We start from the raw sequence: 27,203 nt of genomic DNA, 5'->3' as shown, positions 1-27,203 counted from the left end.
CAAACCCAAGAAAAGGAGGACCTTCTTCTTTTCTCCAATTCACTCACTTGGCCATCTGTCCTCATACCTCGAATCCCTTAACATGTGTGTTGCTAGCACCATAACCACCTAATCCCACCAGGATCACTGTTCCACCACTTTTTTGGTTATATTTTGACCACTGGTTATGGTCTGTATTTTATATTTTCAGGCACACACATTTGGCCACCCTTGTCGCTGATAACAGCAACTAGCTTGGACAGCGCACACAACCCATTCCATAGCTGCACAAATGCATGAAATGCAGGACCCTGCTGCCTATTGAAAATAGTTTTAAAAATATATGTTCGGTCTTCCAGCTGCTACGCCCACATTACCTCTGCACATGAAAGTAGACCTACAGGATGTAGTGAGCCTAGCACAACTGAATCCCTTGCTTTATTGGGCGAGACTATGGAGCTCTCCATTCCTTGCAACTAACAGGGACACACTTAAGGACCTTCTATGCCAGGATGCCGGGAAGCAGGCAGCGACATGATGCCATTACATAACGGAAACATTCAAACAAATGAGGTGTGATGCATTTGGGTTTAACCGAGAATCTATGAACAGCGCCTCTAAGGTGGTAGTCAAAAGAACGTATAGACAGGTTGAGGAGGCTAAAATAAGAACTAGGCTTACCAACTCTCAGAGCTTTAATTTATTGGAACAGGAAACACTCATATGGCTTTGAATGGTACTTCGATGTGTTGAGCCAAAATGTGCCCGAGCCCTTTAATGTATTTATTTATTTCAATTTTTATAATGTGCAACACACCTAAAGGCCTCAGAGTGCAACATAAAAAAAACAGACAAAAGACACCATTAAGACAAACCAACATAAACCAATTCAGAGGTAAATGAACAACAGCAGTAATCCAACATGCATAATGAAACGGGAGGACAAATGCAGCAAACACTCAAGATGGGTATAATAAAATCCAGGCCCAGACATTATATCCAGTACTATAGGTTCTACCTGAAGTCGACCACTAACTTCAAAATCGACAAACCCTTAGAAAAGTCTTTCTATGTACTCAGAAAGAGGGTGGATTACTGCCCCACACCCCACCAGGATGCAATCTGTTATGCTGAGTGCAACAGCTATCTAATTCAATTCTCCATAGAAACTTCACATGAGACATACGAATAATCACAGGACCAGCCCGCTGGTGACACCATGCCAAAACATGGTTTTTAAGGGCCTCCATAGGTTCACTCCCTGCGGGCTTCACGCCGTCGGTAATGACATTTCTGTGATCCATCACCAATCCTCTTAGGCGCTTATCAATTTCTCACAGGCATAGTTTTGCTAACCCGCTGACTCTGAACAATGCCATATTTGGATTTTAAAAGGCCAGATCGGGCCGATTGTGAGGATGGTTGGGTTGATCCTCTGTCTTCCATGGGTACTATGGATGTTGGTGCATGAACAAGGTATCTCGACTCAACAGATGAAGTTGGTATCCAAGCAAGGAGAACCATTATAGCTGCCTGCAAATTGCCAGGTTTTTCCTTCAATAATTGGGCAGTGTTTTCCGCACATAGGACAGTTTGACAAGATTTGTCCCAAGTGCCAGAGCTCTCTTTATCTCTGCAACCTTTGTTGAATTGAGTGGTAGGCCCCGTTCAAGCAGGTATTGAGGATGAGGGTGAGCTACTATCAATCATGAACATTTGGTAGAAATGATCTACCTTGTCGATATGGAATTGTGATGCGCACATATAGAAAGAATCCACCCACCGGTAAAAATAAGCAACGTTTGTGCACTGGTTAAGTTCTTGATGATCTTTATCTTCACTTGATGCCATTGCCCGGGAGTAATACGATCAGTGAAGTTAGTTTGCACAACATCCGTCCCCGCAGGCCCCAACGTAGGCTGTAGTGTTGGCTCCAGACCGACTTCCTCCACCCTTTCCAAAGGGGATTGTATAGGCATGAACTCAGATGAGGGTACACCATTCGTAACTCCTGATTGAGACCCTACAATCACATCCCCTGACCCAAACTCAAAGTGGGACGCCAGAACAGTCCATTTTCGACTGTACGCTAGCCCCAAGAGGGTCTGAGGTGAGCCCAGAACATCATCATCACTGTCATCATCCGAGGAGTCCATTCTCATATATTCTGGAACCTATGTCTCCTGCATGCACTCAAGGCAATCACCTCAGTCACTCGGCTCCTGCATGAAATTGGCAGAGAAAAGGAAATACTGTGCTCTGTATAAGCTAGATCCGAAATGCCGAGTATACAGCCTTCATGAAATAAGGGGTGCAATCCATCAGAAAGAGTGGGTCTTTTTAGCAGTGTGGGCCCTAGTAACAGGTATACTGAAAGAAGGACAAATCTTAGAATCAAAGATAACACACAAATTCAAAGATTGAGTTTAGGCCGATTTCTGAAATCACTCTTTCACCACTAGAACTTTCCCTTCTCCCCTTAAGCACTGCCTTGTGCAGCCCCTCCTCAAGAGGGCGTCTGCTGATCCTACCTGCTCGGCAAACTATCGCCAAATCTCCAGCATCCCTTCCTGGGCAAACTCTTGGAAAAGCTGGCCATCTCCCAGCTTACTCTCCACACTGAATCTGTTGGTTATCCCCATGACCATCAGTCTGGCTTCAGAGCTGCCAGAGGCACAGACACTGCTCTTCTGAACACCCGCGAAGACCTGCTCTCTAACCTTGATGCCAGCATTTGTTTTGCTTTCGACATGATTAACCGCGCCATCCTGACAAATGGACTTTGTGAGAAACTGGCTATCACGGATCAGGCCCTAGAGTGGCTGACCTCCTTCCTCTGGGACCGCCCCTCCCAGGTCCAACTTGGTCCCTTTCTCTCTGCCATCTCGCTCTCTACCTGTGGCATTGCCCAGGGCTCCGTCCTCTCACCCTGGTTTTTCAACCTATACTTTGGCCCACCTGATCTCTACCTTCTCCTCTAACTTTCAGTGTTATGTGGATGACTCTCAGCTTTCCTTCAGGCTCCCTTCAGCCTCCTCTCCTCTCTCGATCATTCCTGACTGTCTAGCTGCGATTCAGGATTGGTGCGCCTCCAACGATCTCTGCCTTAATGCCAGTAAGATGGATATCCTTCTCATTGGGACCCCTGCCCCTGCTTTCCCTCTCTTACTCTGGCCGCCTGCCTTGGGCCCACTTCCTTCGCCTCTCTGCGAGGCAAAAAACCTATGAGCCATTCAGGACTTCACTCTCTCTTTCTCTCCTCACATCTCGGACGTCGCCAAGAATTTCCACTACCAACTGCACCTCCTCAAAGGCACTCTTCCTTTTCTCACTTTCCCCCAGAAGCTCAGTGTCTCCATAGCCCTGGTTCTATCTAGGCTGGACTACTGCAACAGCATCTTTCTCAATCTGCCTTCCTCTACTCTCTGACCTCTGCAACTAATCCAGAACACGACTGCAAGAGTTATCGTTGGTGTCAAGCTCAGGGACTGTATCTCTCCAGTCCTGAAATCTCTCCACTGGCTCTCGGTGGCAGCAAGGATCAAGTTCAAGACCCTTTGCATTTTTTATTTTTTATTTATTTGTTTTGGATAATAAAATCATCCTTTCAAATTTTTACAAAATATTTCATTTCATCAATTCATTAAATCAAGCATAAAAATACACACACAAATTAATAAATAAATATCTAAAATAAAATTACTTTTAACTTTCATTCTTATCAGGAAAAATGGCAGACAGGAATTGGACAAACGCTATACGAACTGCTAGTTTAGGATTATTAAATAGATGTTGCCATAACACACTTGTTTCCATGTTGCCATACAACAATGCCCATTCTTTCTTGCAATTAATTTTCCTGAGGTTAGATAACCTAGGACAAACCGTTAAGCAGTACTCTAGCGTTTCTTTTGTGACCTTATTTTCACAAAATCAACAAAAAATATGCTCTTTTGGTATTAGTTTTCTTCTCACCAAGATCTCCCTAGACGGCCATAAATTCAACCTGAACCTGAGATATTGGTTACGCAAGCGAGGCACAGGACATTTAGTGAGATAATCTGCCATTGTTCAAAATCGCTTATGTTTAAATGGGTTGGACTTGAAATCTTTATATTTTAGGCACGATTTACTGTTCTCTATCCAATCATTCTGGTACAATTTGACTTTAGAACGTACGGGATTGGTCAGCAGCAAATCCAAAGAAATTGATGCATCAGCTAAAGCATGCAGTGTGTAATCACACCACAATTTAGTAAAAGTCTGATCCCCTGCCAAAAGATGTTTAGCCATAATTCCTAATATATTACATGAGGATAAACCTAGAATGCATTTCCTAAGTAAAGCAGCCATTCTCCATTTGATTTGTACTTCAAGAGATAACAAACCTAATTCATGCCAGATTAATGGTAATGGCACAGATGCAGGGGTGTTAAGTAGTTGTTTCCAAAAGCGTGATTCGAGTTTTGGCCAGTTAATATTTGGGGGCAGGAAAGAATCAATTCCATACAATAGACTTGGAATCACCTTTTGTTGATAAATTAACATAATATGAGTTAGGGTAAACTTCCCAAATTTACCCTTTGCCTTGTCCACAAGACTTCTGGGGCCAAGGCGGGCACCACATCCAACGTTCTCTTCCAAAATACCTTCATTCTTGGCCTCGTCACTCAGCTACCTCCAACTCTCTAAGGGTTAGACACTGCTCCAAGTAGAGAGTGGGGGCTAGATCTCTCTCCTCTTCAGGTGCCTCCCTCTGGAATGGCCTCCCTACTCCTCTCAAACTTGAGCCGGACCAACTGAAGTTCCAGAAGCAGCTGAGAACGTTCCTCTTCTCTGCTTTTTCTCTCTCCCTCCCCTGCTGACCTACCCATCTGCTGTACCGACTGGCTACTTGGCTACCCTCAGAGTCTCACTAGGATCCAGGCTCTTTCTTGAATAGTCATCCTTGCACTGCCTCTGGGCCCACCACGCACTTAGGGGCTCTAACTGTAGCCCTACAGTCCCTTGTTCTCCTTGCACTACCCAGAGTTGCGCTGCCCTGGCTGGCTGCGCTTACTCAGGGCATTGCTGGCCCGTTTTCCCCTCCCATCTACCTTGCACTCGCCCATCCCTTTCCCTTTGCACTTCTCGCTCTCGCACTATCTTAATGACACAGGGCCTAGTAAGATTGTTTGTCTTGTCCTCACTCTGTCATCCCTCCCCTGTCTTGTCGCGCCTATAAACACTTATGTACAGGTGCGTTATATATGACTTATCATATCATATCATATGTGTGTCCAGGCAGATACAGGGCATACAAACCTACCGGAGCTGCATGGACCTCGCTGTGCTCACTGCTGGATTATTCGTTGATACGGGATAGACAGCGATACTAACAGCAATACAGGCAAGACAACAGTATATGCAGCACCCAGGTCCGTTGCACTTCTGTACCTTGAGACTTTCACTTCTATCCCGTGCTGGCAGAGAATGCAGATGGAAAACGCTAGAGAAGTGGACTAGCATATGAGCAGTGTGGCGTCAACCCCCGTCCAACGCCTGCTGCTGCCGATGACCAGAATAGTATTGAAGTATGTAAGATCGGTAAACAGCCACTAGCAGCCCGAAGAAGCCAATGGGATACTACTGTTATAAATGTCACTGCTGCAATACAATGGGCCTCATTACAACTCTGGCGGTAGCCGTGCCGTTAAAAACGGCACGGCTGCCGCCAGAGTTGCATTTTTTCCGGCACCCGCGAATGGGCAAGAACCGGGTCATGCCGAGTTAGGCGGACCTGGTAATTGCCCATTTGCAGGTGCCGGAATCAAGGGCCTCCCGATCCCCATTCTGCCCCATAGGGCTTAATGGGGATGGGGACGTCGGATGCACCGGCACATTCAGAGCTGTGCCGGTGCATCCGACGTGCTCTGCTTGCGGGTGTCGTTACACCCGCCAGGAAAAACCTGGCTGGTGAAACGGCACCCGCGAGCCGAGCTCCTAGTATGGCGGTCCGGGAACTATGGTAACAGCATGCTTCCCGGTACCGTAGTTCCCGGACCGCCATGCTTGTAATGAGGCCCAATGACTGAGAATGAACTGCAGTTCCTCTTAACCTGTTCAACATATGTGAAAATAAGGAAATTATATTTCATATGATAGTCAAAGGAGGAATTCATAGTGTACGCAGTCGCCAAATACCTCTTGTGAGCGCGGTTAGTAAATCAGACGGCATTAAATATGGCTACATGATTCGTCCTACAAGTCTTGGAACATGGCCTCGCTAGGCGATAACATGAAATGTAATAATGGTCAATTATTATAGCAAAGCTGGTAGTGAAGCATCATTTTCAGTCACACCCTTTAAAGTACTGAGTATGATACGATCGTCATATGGACAACATGAGGCTTCGGGCCATAGTGCAACTGTTATAGGCGTCTCAAGAAATGTTCACCTATCTTTATTGAGATAATAACCAATTGCACATCACAGTGGCAATAGGATCTGGTCATGGTCCCAAAAGTAATACAAATAAGGGAAATGTGATGATAAATCTTATTGGTGCATTTAATTCTTTTTAGTTCCTTTTATTAAATAGTCTATGGGTTTTAATGGTTTAAATGAGATATTAGCAATTGTGCTTATTAATTGCAGTTTGCCTTTATGCAATGTTCTTAAAGCGTCGGGTGGCAAAGAAATGTATTATTGTGATGATAGACATTAATGGTGCATTTGTAATCCTTTATAAACTTCTTTTAACCGTCTACTGTTGCAAGTGAGATACGATATGATAATTTATAACACGCCTGTACACAAGTGTTTCTATGCACGAGAAGACAAGGAAGGGGTGACAAAGGGAGGACAAAACAAACGATCTTACACGACCTTGTGTCATTCTGATCGTGCAAGTGGGAGAGGAGAAGTGCCACGGAGATTGAGTGTGCAATAGGCAAGCTCAAGTAAGTGCTGCCGGGTTGGCCGGCCCAAGTAAGTGCAAGGAGGCAGGGGACTGTAGTGTTGCAGATACAGTCCCTTAGTACGTGGGAGTGCAAGGGGCTACTAGTAGTGAGGGAGTCTGGTGCCCGTTAAGGTTCATGGGGTGACCAGGTAACCAGTTAGCACAGCAGATAGGTACATCAGCAGGGGAGAGAGAGAGAGAGAAAGCAGAAGCAAAAAGGAATGTCTTGAGTTCCTTCCTGAACCTTAGGTGGTCCTGCTCAAGTTTTAGAGAGGCAGGGAGGCTGTTCCAGAGGGAGGAACCAGCTGAGGAGAGAGATCTACCCCCCACTCGGTGCCTGGAGAAGCATCTGACCCACAGAGAGTTGGAGGTGGATGAGCAGAGGGCTCGAGAAGGAAAATGCTTAGGAAGAGAGAGTTGGATGTAGTGCTGTCCCCAGCCCCAGAAAGCCTTGTGGACAATGCAAGGGTCTTGATGAACATGATCCTTGCAGCCACCAGGAGACAGTAGAGAGATTTCAGGGCTGGAGAGATATGATCCCTGGGCTTGAGGCCAAACACAAGTTTCACAGTCCTGTTCTGGATTAGTTGCAAATGGCAAAGAGTAGAGTTAGGTAGATTTAGAAAGAGGCTGTTGCAGTAGTCCAGCCTAGCGAGAACCAGAGCTCTGGAGACAGCGAGCTTCTGGGCGAAAGTGAGAAAAGGAAGAATACCTCTGAGGAGGTGAAGCTGGTAGTGGGACTTCTTAGAGGTGTCCGTGATGAGAGGAGGGTAGGAGAGGGGGGAGTCGAAGATGACACAAAGGATTTTTGCCTCCCATGAAGGTGCAGTTAGAGGGCCCAAGGAGGGCGGCCAGAGCGAAAGAGGGAAAGTGGGAGCAGGGGGACCAAGTATGTATAGTGATTCATTTTTTTTGTTTTCTTTTATGTCATTCAGCTGAAATAAAGTATTTTGACTGACCTACTGACTGACAGATAGCACAAAGCACAACTTTGGCTTGAATGGCTATAACATGATTGGTTGCTCCCAAAGTCAAAAATAGCACCAGCACAGCGGGGCATAGCTTCATTTGTGTATAGTGTGCGCAGTCACAGTGCATGTCTGTCCGTATGCCACAGAGTTGGTCTGATCTACGAAGGTGGAAGGTATGGTTAGACGGCTTAAAGAATGACGCTCTTCAGTACATGATCTTCGAAACCTGTTGAATTATAATTCACTTTTACACATTGCACTGAAACACAGGAAGAGCTTGGAGAATGGGTTGAAATTAATGAACGGTTTGAAACAGTGAAATAATACAATAGAAAAACAATGCTCTTCCTACAATATTCAGATTCCATATGAAGAGTATAATCTCAATGAATAGTGTAAACTCTATGAAGAGTGTAATCTCAATGAAGAGTGTAATCTCAATGAAGAGTGTAACCGCAGTGTTGCGTGCGCTTGTGTTCCCGGCTGCTCGGGATTGAGCTCTTGAGCCCCCGGGATAGGGAGGTTTGGCTGCAGAAGATTTCGACGAAGAATTAATAAAATGTTTGACATCAGATTTTGCCCCAAATATATGTAGGGGGGTGGGTTTAGGAAAAAAACAAATGTACTGGGGTTAAGCGGGGGTGTCTCCCCTTGCATATATTTGCAGCGAAATCGACCAGTAAATAAAAAAACTATTAGATAAACTTTTCGATCAGATCCCTTAGAACCGAGCCACCTACCAGTCAGACTGGCGGAGCAATCCATGACGTAAGGCTTTGGATGCAAAGCAATTTATAATTGGTATTCTTAGATTGCAGTCCCCATTCCTGCTAGTAGCATCATGTTTAAGGAATGGAGGACATTTCTAACACCATCCGACTGGTGAGAGTTTGAAAGCTGTTCACACCTGGGCCACTCACTCCTCTGCAGATGCAAGCATCCGTACCTCGTCCCTTCTCTCCACTTGGACAATGACAGCAAGTTTCTGCCAGGTGTTAGTGCAGACTTCAGGCTTTACCCGGGTACTACATGGCATTATGGCCATCTGCGGACTTTCGCACCTGCACCCAGCAATCCCATGGCCGTAGTCAGCATATCTGGTCAGCTGACCCACATAAGATGTGACTGTGGTTATTGAGTTGTGAGCACCCCAATACTCCATGCTTTTTATGGGTTTGTCTTTTAGTGCAGTCTTTGAGGACTAGTCTTCATCAATGGATGTCCATCCTTGGGCTCCATATTCCAAAGGAGTAAGTTAGAAGACTTAGTCACTAGGAAGCAACATTGACAGAGAGGATGAGTAAACCGCTCTTTAAACAGACAACCTGATCCTGAAACGTGCTGTGTCTGGACAGGCTGTCATTGGACCAGACAGGCAGCTCTTCCTTCTGTGGTTCCGGACCCTCTCCGGAAGTCACCGGTGGCTTTTCACTGTGCACTCACACTACGATCAAAGACTTGCTTTTCCGATCTGGCTTCACAAGGCTGGTCACTGATTGAAAAGCGCAGGCAACGGGAGGGCCAAGACTCACGATCCAGGACAGGGAACTTTCCGGTTCTGCCTAGTCGGGTTGTGCACAGTCAGGGAGGCATGCTCCTGAACACAGAACCCTTGTGTATCCCAGATATCCTAGTGGAATTCCTGCTGTGTCTAGTGCTACGTCTTGGCACGAAGAGTACTAAATATTTCGACCGCTTTGAAAAATGTGGTCAAATGTAGCAGTGATTACATGAATTTCTTATGCTGAAAAAAGCATCAGTGTCCCATTTTCTAGCCAACAACAGCAAGACATTGTGGACAGTTTCATTAGTTGTTGGGGAAACTGGAGTTAGGGCTGCTTTGTTCTCTAAGTCATTGGGAAATAGCATCAGGGGTTTTGGCGATATCTCCACTAATACACTTGTTTGGTTTAATGCGATACAACAATGATTTGGAGTGTGTTCTGCTAGTGTGAGAGCCTCCTTGGTTCGTCCAGTGTAAACTAATTACAGTGGGCCCCTAACTGATAGAGTCAAAATGACCTGCAGCCTTCTAAGGACAGATGCTTCCCATCCAGGATCCTGCCCCGCTCACCTGAGGTGGCCATCCCACTCGTCCCCCTATGGTCCTCCATCCCACACCATTTCCTCTGATCCTTGTGCTCTAGTATTCACTACCATCTTTCTTCCCAAAACCACGCTACCAAGAAGCAGTTTCAGGGCACTGGCGTACACGGAAGCATCCTTTCTCAGCACGCACCACTGTTCTCAATTTCCACATGGTTGGAAACTATAAGAAGTGTCCTCAGCAGTATTCCCTTGTGTCACTACAGTTCTCTTCCCCATGTAGATCCATACCCGCCTACCCTAGCTTTCTGGCGAACCCCCCCGACTGCTGGACGTTGAGAAGGGATTCTTTTTACAAGATAATTCACAGAAAACAATTCTGACTGCAGGGGCTCTCAGCGTGGTCCTCTGCTGCAGGGGCTCTCCGTGTAGTCCTCTGTTGCAGTGGCTCTCAGGGCAGTACTTCTGCTGCAGGGGTTCTCAGCATTGACCTCTGCTGCAGTGGCTCTCAGCGTAGTCCTCTGCTGCAGTAGTCCTCTGCTGCAGTGGCTCTCAGCGTAGTCCTCTGCTGCAGTGGATGTCAGCGCAGTACTTCTGCTGCAGTGGCTCTCAGTGCGGTACTTTACTGCAGTGGCTCTCAGCATAGTCCTCTGCTGCAGTGGTTTCCAGCGTAGTCCTCTGCTGCAGTGGCTCTCAGCGTAGTCCTCTGCTGCAGAGGCTCACAGCGTAGTCCTCTGCTGCAGGGGCTCTCAGCGTAGTCCTCTGCTGCAGTGGATGTCAGCGCAGTACTTCTGCTGCAGTGGCTCTCAGTGCGGTACTTTACTGCAGTGGCTCTCAGCATAGTCCTCTGCTGCAGTGGTTTCCAGCGTAGTCCTCTGCTGCAGTGGCTCTCAGCGTAGTCCTCTGCTGCAGAGGCTCACAGCGTAGTCCTCTGCTGCAGAGGCTCACAGCGTAGTCCTCTGCTGCAGAGGCTCACAGCGTAGTCCTCTGCTGCAGGGGCTCGCAGCGTAGTCCTCTGCTGCAGGGGCTCTCAGCGTAGTCCTCTGCTGCAGAGGCTCACAGCGTAGTCCTCTGCTGCAGGGGCTCTCAGCATAGTCCTCTGCTGCAGGGGCTCTCAGCATAGTCCTCTGCTGCAGGGGCTCTCAGTGCTGTTCTTCTGCTGCAGAGGCTCTCAGCGTTGTCCTCTGATGCAGTGGCTCCCAGCGTAGTCCTCTGCTGCTGTGGCTCTCAGTGTAGTCCTCTGCTGCAGTGGCTCTAAGGGCAGTACTTCTGCTGCAGGAGCTCTCAGTGTAGTCCTCTACTGCAGGGGCTCGCAGTGTAGTCCTCTGCTGTAGAGGCTCTCAGCGTAGTCCTCTGCTGCAGTGGCTCTCAGCGTAATTTTCTGCTGCAGTGCTTCTCAGCATAGTCCTCTGCTGCAAGGGCTCTGACGTAATCCTCTGCTGCAGGAACTCTCAGTGTGGTCCTTTACTACAGTGGCTCTCAGCATAGTCCTCTTCTGCAGTGGTTTCCAGCGTAGTCCTCTACGGCAGGGGCTCACAGGCATGATCCTCTGCTGGAGGGGCTCTCAGCATGATCCTCTGCTGGAGGGGCTCTCAGCATGATCCTCTGCTTGTGGGGCTCTTAGAATGATCCTCTGCTGCAGGGGCTCTCAGCGTAGTCCTCTACAGCAGGGGCTTTCAGTGTAGTCCTCTGCGGCAGTGGCTCTCAGCGCAGTCATTCTGCTGTAGCGGCTCTCAGCGTTGTCCTCTGCTGCAGTGGCTCTCAGTCTAGCCCTTTGCTGCAGTGGATCTCAGCGTAGTCCTCTGCTGCAGTGCTTCTCAGCGTAGTCCTCTGCTGCAGTGGCTCTCAGCCTAGCCCTCTGCTGCAGTGCTTCTCAGCGTAGTCCTCTGCTGCAGTGGTTTCCAGCGTAGTCCTCTGCTGCAGTGGCTCTCAGCATAACCCTCTGCTGCAGTGGCTCTCAGCGTAGCCTTCTGCTGCAAAGGATCTTAGCGTAGCCCTCTGCTGCAGGGGCTCTCAGCATTTTCCTCTGCTGCAGTAGCTCTCAGCATAGTGCTCTGCGGCAGGGGCTCTCAGCATGATTCTCTTCTGGAGGGGCTCTCAGCATGATCCTCTGCTGGAGGGGCACTCATCGTAGTCCTCTGCTGCAGGGGCTCTCAGCATTGTCCTCTGCACAGGGGCTCTCAGCGTAGTCCTCTACTGCAGGGGCTCTCAGCGTAGTCTTCTGCAGCAGGGACTCTCAGCGTAGTCCTCTACTGCAGGGGCTCTCAGCATTGTCTTCTGCAGCAGGGGCTCTCAGCATAGTCCTCTGCTGCAGGGGCTCTCAGCATGATCCTCTTCTGGAGGTGCTCTCAGCGTAGTCCTCTGCTGCAGGGGCTCTCAGCGTAGTCCTCTGCTGCAGGGGCTCTCAGCGTAGTCCTCTGCTGCAGGGGCTTTCAGCATAGTCCTCTGCTGCAGGGGCTCTCAGCGTAGTCCTCTGCTGCAGTAGCTCTCAGCGTAGTCCTCTGTGGCAGGGGCTCTCAGCATGATCCTCTGCTGCAGGGGCTCTCAGCGTAGTCCTCTGCTGCAGGGGCTCTCAGCGTAGTCCCCTGCTGCAGGGGCTCTCAGCGCAGTCCTCTGCTGCAGGGGCTCTCAGCGCAGTCCTCTGCTGCAGGGGCTCTCAGCGCAGTCCTCTGCTGCAGGGGCTCTCAGCGTAGTCCTCTGCTGCAGGGGCTCTCAGCGTAGTCCTCTGCTGCAGGGGCTCTCAGCGTAGTCCTCTGCTGGAGGGGCTCTCAGTGTAGTCCTCTGCTGCAGGGGCTCTCAGTGTAGTCCTCTGCTGCAGGGCCTCTCAGCGTTTTGGCGCCCCAACTCTTCTGCTTATATATAAATGGCCTACATAACTTCTCCTAAACTCCTCTCCAGATGTACCAAAATTGGGTGGCGAGCCCTTACCGGTCCTAGTGTATGCAGATGACTCTGTCCTGGTGGCCCGCACACCCAGAGCTATACAGGCCCTCATTTCAGAATATGCCAACTTTATGGAGGAGATGGACTTGGTGGTAAATGCAGCAAAGTCGGCAGTGAAGGCTCTGCAGTTCAAGCAGGCCCTCAGTGGGGTCTCTAGGGCCATGTCCATGTTTAGAGCTAAACCAATTGCCCCACTGCTGCAACTGTATAAGGGCAAAGCAGCCTCGGTATACAGGTTTGGGATGAAACTGTGGGGGTATTCAAACGTTAAAGAGGTTCAGACCCTGGCAAATCAATTCCTGAAGGATCTGTTGGGCTGCCAGTCTCAGCTCCGAATTTCATAGTATACATCGAATTGGGTTGTACGCCAATTGGGGAGTGGTCTTCCTGCAGCCAGTACAGCACTGCCTCAGGTTATGAGCAACAATAAAGCGTCCTCTGCTGTAAAAAAAACCTTTTTTATGCATACTTAACTAAAAAATATATAAATAAATAAATATAAAAGCATTCGAAATTTTTTTTTTTCGGTCCTTTTGGCTTCGAACAAAAGGGTATTCGATCCTTTGTTTTCGATCCTTTGACTGGACACCTGCAAGTTTCTCACCAGCGGAATAACTCCCTTCCTCTGGCTTCAATAGTGCAAAACAAAGGATTGCTGGCTTTGCATCAAACGTTCATTATTTCTACCCTCTAGGGGGAAAGACTTCCTTCCCCTGGATCATCGATTTGATCCTCCTTGTAAACTTAATTCCCAGGAGAATGACTCTCTCCTCCTGGACAGGATGGCACAGTTATGTTTGCAGGTCTCTCACAAGGGGGAATGACTCCCTCCACCTGGTTGTAATATTTCACAAACAAAAGAAAGATTGCTGATCCTTTAACGCTTTGTATCAAATGTTCACTATTTATTTCCTCCAGGGGGGAATGGCCCCTTTCCCCTGGATCACTGGTTTAAGCCTTCTTGTAAGTTTAATTACCATAGGAATGACTCCCTTCTCCTTATGCCTGGCTTTCCCTACACCAGGCCAGGGGAATGACTCCTTTCCCCGGACCTTCCTTGGTTTTATTCTCACACTCTGCTGGCTTTACTTTCACAGTTCTCACCACCAGGGGCAATATCTCTCCTCCCCCGGCCTTTCTCAGGCTCTCTTTCACAGTTCACAATATCGTCTGCCTTCGCCTGGTCTTTCTTAGGCTTCGTTTTGCTGTTCCAAATGCCAGAGAGAATGACTCCTTGCCACTGTCCTTGGTTACCAGGAGAATGACTCCCTTCTGGTCTTTTGATTTACCAGTATCACACAACTATTGGGAATTACTCCCTTCCACACGATTTTTCTCACACTTGATATCACAGTTCACGATACCAAGGGAATGACTCCCTTCCTCTGCCTTCTCTTAGGCTTATTTCACAGTTCACAACATCAGAGGGATTGCCTCCCTTCCCCAGGACTTTTCTCAGGCTCACACTATAGTTCCAGTGCCAGGGGGAATGGTCCCCTTCCCCTGGCCTCTCATGGGCCCAGATCCCAGACCTGTATCTCTTTATTACTGGTAGTTTGGCAGACCTGGTTTACTCTCCTGACAGGTACTGTCACGAGGAAGATATGTTTCCCCTAGTTTCTCACAAAGTCTTTTAGGGTTCCAGTCCCCGCCTGAGACCTGCAATCCGTCTGGTTTGCTGCTGTGACCCTACGGCACTTCTCGTGTCCCAGACAGCCCGCCCGTGGCACATGTTACCTTGGAGGGCTCCTGCGCACGGCAGTGGCTCCTCACAGGATGGGAGTGGATCATCTGCGTTACTCCCAGGGTTGTCTGCTGCTTGCTTCTTCCTTTGGCTCTCTACAGTTTTGGTACGCCACAGGGACTATTTAGTCCAGCTCCACCAGGAGGTCGTACCACTGCTTTGCCTGCTGGAAGGGCCGACCCATGTCTGGCTCTGGAGAACAGTCCTCCGTCCCTTACTGACTTCAGAGGCTCTCCAATTGATGCTGTGTTTTTGCTCTGGTGGTAAACAACTTCCTGGTGTGTTGCTCCAGTGCTGGTTTACCAGTTGGCTTCTCTCGGCTATTTTTCTTGCAGGCCCTTCCTCGTGGTAAGCTTTGCCCATATTCGATCGGGCCTCCATGAGCACCGTGCCATTTGCACAGGAGTCCTTTCGGCAGGGACTCCAATCTTCTGCCCTCTCAGCAGGCTGTCCCGTTTGAAGTTCCCAGGCTCTCCAGGTTACGTACCTGGTTCTCCCGTTCTTGTCTTGTCCATCATCCATTTTTATATCACTCTGCTGAACATTTCCCCACGTAAGTCTAGACTGTGACTTCCAGTTCCTGGGTTTATTCTTCATACCTCCTAGCCCTCTCCTCGTCTCAGTACTTGTATAGTCGTTTTCCCTTAGGTAGTCCCTACTCCTCTTCATCTCAGTAGTTGTTAAGGCAGTCATGCCTAAGCAGTGCCTACTCTTCCTCGTCTCAGTGAATGTTATGTTACTGGTCCTAGCCAGGCACCTGGGGTGGTTGGTGTTGGGGTGTACCCAGTGGTCGAAGTGAGCGGGAGCGGTTGGGAGCGGTGCTCTGCTACTTTTTTAAATAAAGTTTTACTGTTCCTACAATTTTAATTTAAAACAAAACCATTCCGGAATGGTTTCATTTTAAAATAAAAGTGTAGGAAGAAGGTGAAATTGCCCTTCAGTGCACTACACTGAACATTCCCTTAAACAGCAGGTGCATGTGTTTGGGGGTTTGTATTGTGTGGGGAGCAGTATGCAGGCCAGCAGAGAACATAATTCCACTACTTCATTTCGTACACTTCGACCACTGGGTGTACCACAAGTGTAGGTGGAAGAGGGGTAATTGGGAGGGGGTCATACCACTTTCTCCCTAGATGTCTTCCTTTGTCCCCGGAGGTGAGGTCTCTTCCCATGAGATCCCCCGCTGTGTACCACCCCAGGGGGACTATTGAGTAGCGACCTCACCTCCCTGGCCTCATGGGAAGGGGCTCCTCCTCAGAGAGAAGTGACGACATCTACGGGTTCATCACAGTAATGAAGCAGGGGGAGAAAAGGCAGAAATTAACCACAATGTGACAGCAGAAAACACAGGAATCCTGACTTTCTTTGCTCCAGGCGCTGTGAATCCATCTCAGAGATAAGTGTAGTCCTTGTTCTCAGGCTCACAATATAAGGCTGGTGCACACTTTCAGGGATCCTTCACCAAGATGAGTTCCTGGGCGGCAGTGTGGCTGGCAGAGATGCAGATCCTGTTCCAACAGCAGGCCACCCCCAATGTTCCCCCTGGGTTGGGAGGGAACATAGCATGCTTCTGCCTTCAAATACTCAGAGTTCACCTTACTAGTGGAGGGCTTTGCAAAGTCAACTCTCCCAACAGAGGTCCAATAAATTATTCCTCGGTTGTTTGTTCCAGAGTGAATCAAATAAGTAGTGGGAGGCCTTTTCTTTTAAAGCCCAGAGCCCACAGGTTATTGGATTAAAGCAAGCCTGCTTTAAGGGTTCCAATCCCTGTTCTTGAGACAAGGGTTCTTTGTCTTTTGACATCACACCCAAAGTGCTTTATGATTGAGAAAGTGTGGAGGGCAGGTAGGAAAGATAGAGGCAGCTATCTTTCCATCAGCTGCAAAGAGCTCATTCAGTCTAACCCCAATGCACCCTTTCTCAATAGAATCAAAGGCCCTTTTGGTATACAGCACACTGGTATGAGACTAGCGTTGCTTGGATGGATGAGCTCTTTCATGACGGTTTCCCATGACAGTGCCTGCTGAACGGCTGTCCAATTGAAAGAGGTGTTAAGAGACCTCACAAAGGATTAAACGGAGAGGTCCAGCTATTCAGTCTCTTGTCATGCAGTGGCAGAGCTAGGTTGTCTGACCAGAATACACACAATCCTTCCACAGCTGGGCTGGGTTCCTATGGCTGAAAGATGTATCATTTAATCTGATGTGGCTTTTTCTAGTTATATGAATTACTATCTACCATACCCAAAATTCAGACATGATGTTATGTATAAAAATTAATTGGCCACCAGTATAATAATTTGTCATAGCTATGTGGTTTTGGACCAGAGGTGCAGACTTTAAATGTGGTGTAAAGAAACTATTTCGAAAGTGCAATGTACAATATACCATGATGTGCCCCGCCATACTAAGATTTCAATTTGACGCAAGACGTATTTCTTCACAGTTCTGGAGGAAGACGTTACTTTTATGAAAACCAAAATTCCAATAGTGTTGCAATGGTGGCCTCTTTCTCCAAAACCTGCATCCTATGGAGTATGGTATTATTAAGGACAAGTAGATGTAAAATGCCAGCTGATGTTAACCCAAGAGCCTGTCTGTTCTTTATTTTGCAAAATATCTGTTTAATTGTTATAATGTATATAGTCGCCACGAGCAGTAGCAGTTGGCTATGCATTGGTTCTCTTGTTGGGGGTGGGATGCGGGGTGGGTACAAAACACTGCTGATTGGACATTGGCAGTGAATGAGAGGGTGCAACAGAGGGGGGTTGCTGGGTAATAAAATTAAATTACACTTGGTGGTGCTCGAAAGATAGCAGTTGCGCTGTATATGCAGAGTTCTGTGGAAATCGTAGGCTTACAGAGCAGGATGGGGGGATAACGTGACAGAGAAGGCTGCATTATGCTGATGAGCTGGAATGTACGGGGGCTCTGCAATAAATAGTGGTGCAAGCAAATCGACAGGGGGCCAACATTCTATACCTTCAAGAGACACACATCTTGTAACATCAGGCCCGGAAATAGCTTCAGGGTGGGGAGATCACAGGTACTATACTGCGTACTCCTCGCGAGTATGAGGAGCAATGGTATTGATACACAAGTCACTTCCATTCACCTGTGCTGATTCTGTAATTGACGCAGAGGGACACTATGTTCTAGTGCATGGAAACCTATGCAAAATGGAGCTAGTGCAGCTGAATAGCTATGGCCATAATATTGACAACCCCGTATTTTATGATGAAGTACTATTGTTACCCACGCCATATCCAGCAGCAGAGATAATCTGGGGAGGGGACTTCAATACCATACTGCATGTAGTCAGGGACTGATCAAGCTCAGGTCCCAGGCCATGACCAAGGTGGCCTGCGCGACAGTTGATGGTATTCATGAGATGCATTCGGTAGATGTGTGGAGGGTGCTACATGGTGAACAATGGGGGTACACATTTTACTCTACTGTGCATGATACCCACTCACAAATTGATTTATGGTGTGTGTCGGAGACGCTACTTAGAGATGAAATTGAGTGCACGATTCTCCCTATGAGACCAATCGCCCTGGTGTTCTGTATGGCGTGGGTGGCAGAAGGGAGACGTAGGACCACGTGGAGATTTAAGCCAGACGCATTGCAAGACCCAGCCTTTTCACTCAATATGCATGAACATATTACTACCTACTGTAGGCAATGTTTTGGCAAGCCTTTAAGGTATACATCAGGGGGATAACCGATTTAGAGGCCCTCCTTGATCGTTAAGACAAGGCTTGAATAGGACTAAAGCGCGCCTAGAGGAGCTCCAGTGCCAATACGTGCAGGACCCAACACCCAGACTATTCTCAGATATTAGAGTTGAGCTTGATCATTTTCGGAAGCTGGCACAAAGGGAGGTCAACCTACTGGATAGGGCAGCAATGGACAGGTGCTCTGGCCAAGTGGACAGACATGAGCATCTACTGGGTCGCCTGGTCTAGGGAGAGTCTGATAGGAATCCCATAGCATAAATAACTACAGAGGCGGGGAATCTAGTACACAAAGATGAGGATATAAGTGCATTGTTCTAGACTTTCAATGCTAGGCTATATCAATCAAAGGGGAGTGTGACTCCGTAGGAGATTGAGAGGTATCTCAAGTCAATTCCGACATTGTTGCGGTCTAGGGAGGCGAGCAAAGCATTAGGAGCGCCCATAATACCTGAAGAGACAAAGGAGACGATTCGGGGACTTCCAAATGGAAAGGCGCCGGGCATAGGCGGCATGATCTCAGAATTCTACAAGGATTACCAGGAGACTCTTGTTCCATACATGGTACAACTTTGGGAGGAGGCGCTAGAGTGTGGTTCAATGTCAGAGTCAGTATGAGAAGCTGTCATAACATTGTTACCTAAACCAGGCAAGTTAGCAAGCAAATGTGGCTCATATCGCCTATTGTCACTTTCACGGACTAATAAGGATGCCAAAATATTTACTCAAGTTATCGCAAACAGGCTGCTTCCCCTAATGCCTCATTTAATTCATTCGGCCCAGTCTGGGTTAATTCCAGGGTGGGCCAAAGCTCTAAATTTACATAGACTGTATAGAATTATGTAACTGGTGGACCTAGGGGCCCAGGCTTTTACCATCTCCTTTGACATGCAAAAGGCTTTCGATACAGTGTACTGGCCCTCCTTGTTCTAGGTATTATCAAACTATGGGTTTTGCCCTCACTGTCTTTCGTGGATAAAAATATTGCATACTGTGATGGATCCGATGGAGTCATCACTGATTCCCCTGTGGTGGCGTCCTCCCATGGGGCCAGAGGACGGCAGGCGCTACCTGATCCTAACCCTGGTGGCAGCTTTATGAGGGATGATCACGTGGGAGGAGGCGACCTCTGGGGAGATTACATGGCTTCATTGGATGAAACATGGTAACCCCCCCCCATTTGCCCTTAAGGATAATCTTTCCATATCCAAGACCGTTATGGCTTAGTGTCATTCATCCACACCTCCCCCTTTGAAGCATAGGGAAAGCCTTTCCCAACATAAAATGAGCCAAACCTTCAACCTTGATCTATCTTGTAGACATTACAAAACCACCTTCTCCAGGTCCAAGTTTCAATCATCCAGCAATATGTTATCATTTAAAACTATTGCAAATTATTATTCAAGTTCTAGAAATCAATAACCAGAAATGGACTTCTTGTCCCATAATTCCTCAAGTACTGGGACGAAGAAGAGGGAAAGAGTAACACAGAAAAGTAGAAATGAGCACTCCAGTCTTTCCCCAAAACAAATGCTGATGCCCAGGAAAATGAAGGATGGCAACAAGATGCAAGGGGCTGCTGTTGGCGAGAAGTTGCCTCACCTGTCTGCGAGGCTCGGAGAACAGAAAAGCAGAAGCAAGCATGGTGGAGCTGGGCGGCTCACCAGTAGAGAAGAGGGGAGATGGTGACTGAATGGGTTGTGCTGCCGAGACGCCAGGAGCCAGAGGAAGACTCCTGGGCATTCATTGACCACTGCAAACAAACGCTTGCTTACCGGAACTAGAGGGAAGGCAGGCTTGTGAAGAAGATGCCACGGGAGACGAGAAGCTGAACACGAAACGCCAACGAAGGGAAACCAAGCAGTGTACCTTCATCGAATTAAGGCGAACAAGATCGAGTACGCCAGCAAGAGATGGTGAGTCGGCCCAAAGGCGGTGGGGAGCCCAGGGCATATGGGCAACCACACCAGATACCAATAACAGTAACAAGAACCACAGAAAGAGGGAGGATAAAGAAACTAACTATAAAAAGGGGAAGAGAAGTAAAAGCCTTCTCAGTGTGTTAACGTATGGAATGTAAATATATGGGATCACCAAAACGAAATGTGTATCAAGAGGATATGATATCCAATCAAGTGACTATACAGTTGTGGAAATGGTTAGAAACCCTATTTGATTGCAAGAAGAAGCCCTGGCAGGAAGGTATACCAGGCAACTGCAAGTGTGCAAGAATAAGAAGCACTGGCAGGAGAGTATACCATGCAAGTTACAATCGTTTTAAGAACTTTTTAGTACAGAAATATCATAACTGTGTTTAGCATATAAAGAAAAGCCTCGTCCTGACGAAAGAACTACAGAGCTTGGAAGTTTTTCTGTGACATTACAATTAGGGGCCAGAAAATAACTTTTTGTGTTGAAACTTCAAAGAAGAGAAACCTAGGGGAAGGGATCCCCATTGTGGAACAAGAAACCTTCCAATGTAAATAACCTTTTGAGTTTTAACAGGAAGAAAAACCAAGGGGAAGGGAGCCCCATTGTTGGAAATATGTATACTTCTTTTACAAACACTTTTGCAAGAACTTCAAAAGGTTAAAGACTTTTCCCTTTTCACCTTTATAAATTATTTTAGTGTGAGGGTCAGAATAGAACTTTTGAACACAAGGACAGTATGATTTTGACATCCTGATACAGACCATTTCTTAGTTTTGGTTTAGGTAGGAAAATCCTCTTAGAACAGGGTCATAGAGGCCTTTTCCTAACCCTTTTATTTTCAATAAATGTCTTTAACCATAAACATAGCTAACTTGTGTCCGAGTTCCATTACTGACTCCTCACAATACTAATTTGGAGGCGAGGGTGAACACAAATAGGATGATGTCTCCACTGTTCGGGATGGAGGGTGGTATGAGGCAAGGGTGCCCGTTGTCACCCCTCCTGTTGGCGATAGTAATAGAGCCATTAGCTGATTTGCTGCAGGATAAATATAGAGAGTCTGGCCTTAGGCCGGGGGGGCGCATTGGGCAGCCCGTGCTGATCTTTCTATATGCGAACAACATTTTGTTGTTCATATACGACCCGCCAGAGAATGGAGCAGAAATACTGTGCGCGGCCGAAGACTTTGTGAGATTTTCTGTCCTCCTTCTTAACAGGGATAAATCTGAGATATTTCCCCTGTCCAGTTTGATGTTAGGGCCAGCGGACACTCATTGATTGCAGAGTCCATTATTATCTGGGGATAGTAATATCCCTCTCCTTGTCAACAACTTTCGTGCTGAACAATACATCTTCTATTTCACAACTGAAGTATAAATTGCATAGGTGCAGCCATATACCAATGTCAGTGCCCAATCAAATAATCTGATCCCTCATCAGCCAGGAGAAGGAAATGTTGCACCTCTGGAGACTGGTTGTCTGACAGAAGGAGTCGCCAGATCCTGGGAACACTCAAGGGGGTGAGACTGAATTATAATTGGCCCCTGCTAGCATCAATTTCACAGAGCGTCCTGACACAGGTGCTATAGCGACCAGCATTCACAGGAGTCATAAATGCCCCTGCTCTGAGCTGAGAGGAACTGATACAAAATGTTCTGTTACTAGGCAGGAATACTGGAGATGCCATGCACTGAAGTGATTTATATATCCAGCGTCTGTGTCGGCGAGCCTATCATCATGAGATGGAAATATTCTTTTTGTATACAAGTTTCCGAAGGAAAAATGTAAAAGTAGGTAACTCATCCACCATATGTTGGGCTGAGACAAAAATCGCCTTATTTGGTTCGCCTAAGTACGAGTAATCAAATGAACTGATTAATAACTTGATCACATGTGAGGAACATGATGTTCCAGAAAACTACAATTGTTTAATGTAGACATATCTAAGATGAGAGAAAGGAGAATTCATAACAACAGACAGGAGAATGAATTAGGATCAAGCTATGCCATGTGTAGGAGGTGCTACAAAAATAGTGGTGGAAAAAACACACAAATAGAAGTCTATGAAGTTGTGGCCAAAAGTGGGCTGCTGCAACCTAGAGGGACTAGTAGTTACCTCGAAACCACTGCCTTACTTCCAGTTTGGGTTGCGCAACGCGACAGAGGTGACACCACTTCCTTTGTTCATAGGAGAATGGATTATATTGCTTAACTTTTAGACCTATTTTGGATTAATAGCGGTACACTGCAAGAGAGGTCAACCTGGGATTGAAGGCCCAGACAGTCTTCAGTAGCAAAGGCAGCAGACAGTACAGAAATAAGGGAACTAGACCGTGGAGGGAAGCTGGCCCTGTCTTGCCGACTGATGCTCACCTTTTCCTGAGGGGGAGAATTAAACCAGTCATTAAGAGGGTGCTCACCTGTCTGTGAGACAGCCAAAAGAAATTCCTATGTAAATATAATATTAAGGGGAAATAATCCTAAATGGAATGATACTCTAAAGGTGAATTGATTCAATCCCAGCCCTTTTTATTAGTGAAAGTGCTGAGTAGGTGGGGTAGAACAATTGATTGTACATCCACAGAGGTTAATAAATATTGTAGAAGTGTTGTGCTTCTGGAATCATAGATATAATAGTGCTTATGGTGTGTACACTGGGAGATCACCTGCCTCCTTCTCTGTGAAATGATCAAGCACAGAAGAATTATTCTGGGGGCAAAGGGATATCCCACTGTGTGCAAACCTAGAAAAAGTATGCAAATTGAATTGTAATTAACTGATTACATCACCAACCAGAGTCCTGTTCTAAGAACTAAATCAGTCAAGAAAAATAGAAAGAGTGATTATTTGCTACCCATTTTCCGCCTTTAAATTGCCCAATGAAAATGAGAAATGTACGCTTTTACACGGCATTGCAATAGAAACACCACTGAAGGGAGGTTAACAAACATATAGGTTGAACATGCATTTTCCCTTTGCAAGCAATTCACATGTGGACGTGTTAAGTAGCCTGTATTTTAGATAGAGGTTCTGGAATGCTGTTTGAGATGCTCATATGGCTATTGGGTAGAGGGGAGGTGTTTATGTTTATTCCAAAATTAATAGAGAGATTTAGATAGGCAGGTATGTTCGGATTTATTTAGATTTTGAACAAACAAAAGCTTTATCATGGACATTCTTTCATTTTAACACATGGTGAATGCACACTCAGGGTAATTCAAATGTACATATGGTGATGCGTGTGCTTTGAAAGTTCACTTTTATAATAATGCTGTTTTGACAATTAATGTTGGAATTTCATAGATGCAGCATTTGTTTATATTTGCATTGATTCTATTACTTCTATTCCATTTATAAATGTACCTTCTGTGCAACCAAGCGTGTTTCTTGTCCGGAAAAGAGGAGGGAGGCTGTAGGGAATTAATATTGTTAAATTGGGAGACCCAGGGTCATAAAAAGAACTTTCTTCAATAAATATAAATTGTGGGTGCATGTTATGGGGTGGGTGGAAATTCCGCTGAGTCAGATGTTGCCCAATTAAACAGTCCTGCAAAACGGAGCAGGGAAAGTGAGGAGTTGGAACAAAAGCGGTAGGAGGCACAGGAAGAAGTGTGAGATGGAGACGTTAAGGAGGGAGGAGGAGAGTAGAGTGTGAGAGGGAGAGTACAGGGAGATGCAGTCAGGAATTTAGGGAGGAAGCAAGACCATGGATGATTTGAAGACCAGAAGAAGGAATTTCAAGAGAGTGTGATTTTGCATTGAGAGTCAGCTGGCATGGTGAATATGTGTAGAGGTGAGGAAGGTATGGTGTAAACTGTACAGGGTGCTAGTAACAAAAATAAGGATTTTGCTAAAGGGAGCGAAGGAAAAGAGGAGGGGACTAAGTAGTAAGCCCGAGCAATAATCGAGTGGAGATGAGATCAACGTGCTAGCTCAGTGGTTGGTGAGGTTGAGGCGTTGGACATGCACAGCCGTAGCAGTAGCCACAATGGGCTGCTGGAGTAAAAGGTTTCTGTCATAATGACCCCAAGATAATGCAAATATTCCAGTGGTCCGGAAGAAGGAAAGGGCTCAGGTCTGAGAGTACAAGAATTACCAGAATTAGTAACATCTATTTTTAAATCAGTCTAACCCCATCCACCCTTTTACCCCTGTGTTAGCAACCATCTAAGGTATCACCCTTCCCCTCCCATACTTTGTTTATTGACACACATACCTTGACATTAGATGGGTCAAACAGCCCCTCGGGGATCCGCAGCCGCTCTGCTCCATAGTCTGTGTTGTACCCATTTGGCATCTCATAGTGGACAGTGGGCATCTGTGCCGCCACCCTACCCACAATAGTGGGTGAATAAACAAAAGAAAACAAGAACTTTTGTCACTCTTTTGGAAGGTATAAAGTTAAATGTCCACATACCCAACGACACACTAAAACTACCATTCAATCTTCCCTAAAGGGCTGAACACCCTTTTGTCTAAACCCTATCTCTAGAGAGTATGTTACCAAAAATATAGTACCCAAAGTGATAAAATGGGAAGCAAAGCAGCCACAAATACGGGAGAGATGGGTTTGGCCAAAACAGAGGGCGACTTGTAGAAAGTACAGTTTAGTATACATAAAAGAAGAATCCTTACAACAAGCGCTGTTATTGACAAGATCATTGAAAGAGTCTACGGGCCTAATTCCGAAGCTGTCGATAACCGTGCTGGTGATACCGGCCAGTTGCCGCCGGACCTGGAAAGATTTACTGGTGCCTGACTCGTCGGTAACACTGCGGGATTCCAACCCCGGTGACCGGGAAGTCAGGCGCTGGTAAAATGTTGTTCTCCATTCCCATGGAGTTCCATAGGACTCTATGGGAGTGGGACCATGGAAGCACAGGCACTGTTAGTAACGGTGCAGGTGCTACCGTGAAACTCTGCGGGCGGGTGCCATTCCGCCTGGCAAGTCAGACCTGCCGGGCGGGAGGGCACCTGCCTGGCAGACTTGTACTTTGGCCTACCACCACTGGCACCGTTCTTTCCAGACCAACAAGGTCGTAATGAGGCCCTATCTGAGAGATAGAGCAAGAGAGAGAAAGAGCAAGAAAGATAGAAAGTGAAAGAGAGAGAGAGAACAATACAGAGAGAAACTGTTTTAGAATAGGGGAACACATACAATAAGTGGTAGTGTCTGAAACTAGCAAGACTGTCTTTGAATGAACACAACTGCCTACCAGTGAGTGTGTCTCTCAATGAGTGCAATGGCTCCTATAAAGAATAGACTAATGTGAATGCTTGCTGTTGAACAATGCTGCCCTTCACTAAATGAGCCACGACTAAGCTCTCCTGTTTAGCCTTGTTGCACTCTCCTACATCAGCAGCTAACTAGGGCCAAAGCGCTGCAGTCTATCAGATCTTTAGCTCTTCCCTATGGATTACACACTCTCAAGTTTCTTCACCCATAGTAATCAGATTGGCACACACAGGAACTGGGTACATCCGACCTGCACCCATCAACACCACAGGGTACTCATCTGCCTTTACCCACTGTGCCTCTGATGAACCCCACCATCCTTTTTATTGCAGAGCCATGGCAGGGTGGCCACCAATAGTGGCAGGCCTGTGCTATGCAGGAATACTTACATTACACTATAGGTATACCTTGTCAAAAAGTAGCAGAGTTGCATTGTTAGAGTTTTGAGTGGGCCTCAGTATATAGATATATTATTTAATGTTGTAGCTGTGGACAGAGGTGCATTGTGAGAGCTCTGAGTGTCTCTCAGTACTGTATGTTTATACTCATACCTATTGTAAATATGGATGGAGGTGCACTGGGAAAACTTCGAGGGCGTCTCAGTACTGTATGGGCATACTACTACATGATGCAAGTTAATAGAGGTCCATTGTGAGAGAGCTGAGGGTGCCTTAGTATGAGTATATGGGTATACTATAACATGCTATAAATGTAAATAGAAGTGCATTGCGAGAGCTCTGAGGGTGCCTTGGTACTGTATGCGTATACAAATACGTTTTAAGTGTAGATAACAATGCACTGTAATAGCTCTGAGCGGGTCTCAATATTGTATGGGCATACTAGTACATAATATAAGTGTGGTAGAGGTGCATTATGAATTGTGCCCCGTAGGATGCTTTAGCTAAAGAATTCACATACACCTCTGGTTTATTTGAGCAATGGGGAGAGTTTTTGGCTAGCGCACAGCCTGAAGATGTAATTGCCTGTTTACAAAATGATCCAGTAATTAAAAGGGGTAGGTTTGCTGCTGTGAGCAGAAGAGGTTGGATTGTAATTCAAGCTTATCGTAAGGTACATTAAAGGACTTAGAAAGAGTAAGTAAAGCACTTAGAAAGAGAATTCACAACAGAAAAACAAGGTTCTTTGGCGCAACAGTTGTAATTGAAAATTTGGAGTGACAAGGCTTCTAAATTTCAGCAAATTGTGGAAAATGCTGCAATTGGAGTTTCCCAATTCAGATATAAAAAGCGCACAGGTATAATTAATAAGCGCAAAGTGGCGGCTGCCATTACTACAGATGATGTAACCTGGGACATTAATGATTGGGATGGTCAACGTTAGCTCAATGGAAGAACTCGACTAGCCCCAGAACATTAAAACGGGATTAGCCTGCACCGCCAGTTCTTGCGGAAGTTTCCCCTTGTCCCTTAAGTGTTGCAATTGCTTAGTATTACTGGGAGCAATGCACCATGCAAGGCCATGAGACAACACCAGGCTCCTCACAGCACCCATTCATGACAGCCAAACCCTCAACAGACCCCTAAACCCCCCCAGCCTACCAAGAATAATGGCCCACACCACTCAGCCAGTCCAAGACACCCTACTTTCCATGATAGTGAGTGACACTAGCCCCCAGCCATAAAACCAATGGCCATAAAAGATCTGAGTATGTGCG

At 46.7% G+C, this 27,203-nt stretch overlaps 1 protein-coding gene across 2 annotated transcripts in view; it reads right to left on the bottom strand.

Annotated features, from left to right (window-relative positions):
- Nucleotides 1-27,203, bottom strand: part of ACTL6B (actin like 6B) — a 545,030-nt gene that overhangs the window by 146,727 nt on the left and 371,100 nt on the right. For both annotated transcript variants that reach the window (XM_069644827.1, XM_069644836.1), the window contains one exon: nucleotides 24,509-24,623. In XM_069644827.1, coding sequence (XP_069500928.1) covers nucleotides 24,509-24,623 — 115 coding nt within the window. The remainder of the gene's footprint in view (nucleotides 1-24,508; nucleotides 24,624-27,203) is intronic.

This window comes from Ambystoma mexicanum, chromosome 1p (genome assembly GCF_040938575.1).
Source record: "Ambystoma mexicanum isolate Mex_15411 chromosome 1p, UKY_AmexF1_1, whole genome shotgun sequence".
Taxonomy (NCBI): domain Eukaryota; kingdom Metazoa; phylum Chordata; class Amphibia; order Caudata; family Ambystomatidae; genus Ambystoma; species Ambystoma mexicanum.
Note: the sequence above shows the minus strand (reverse complement) of the source record. Positions and strands in the feature narration are given on the sequence as shown.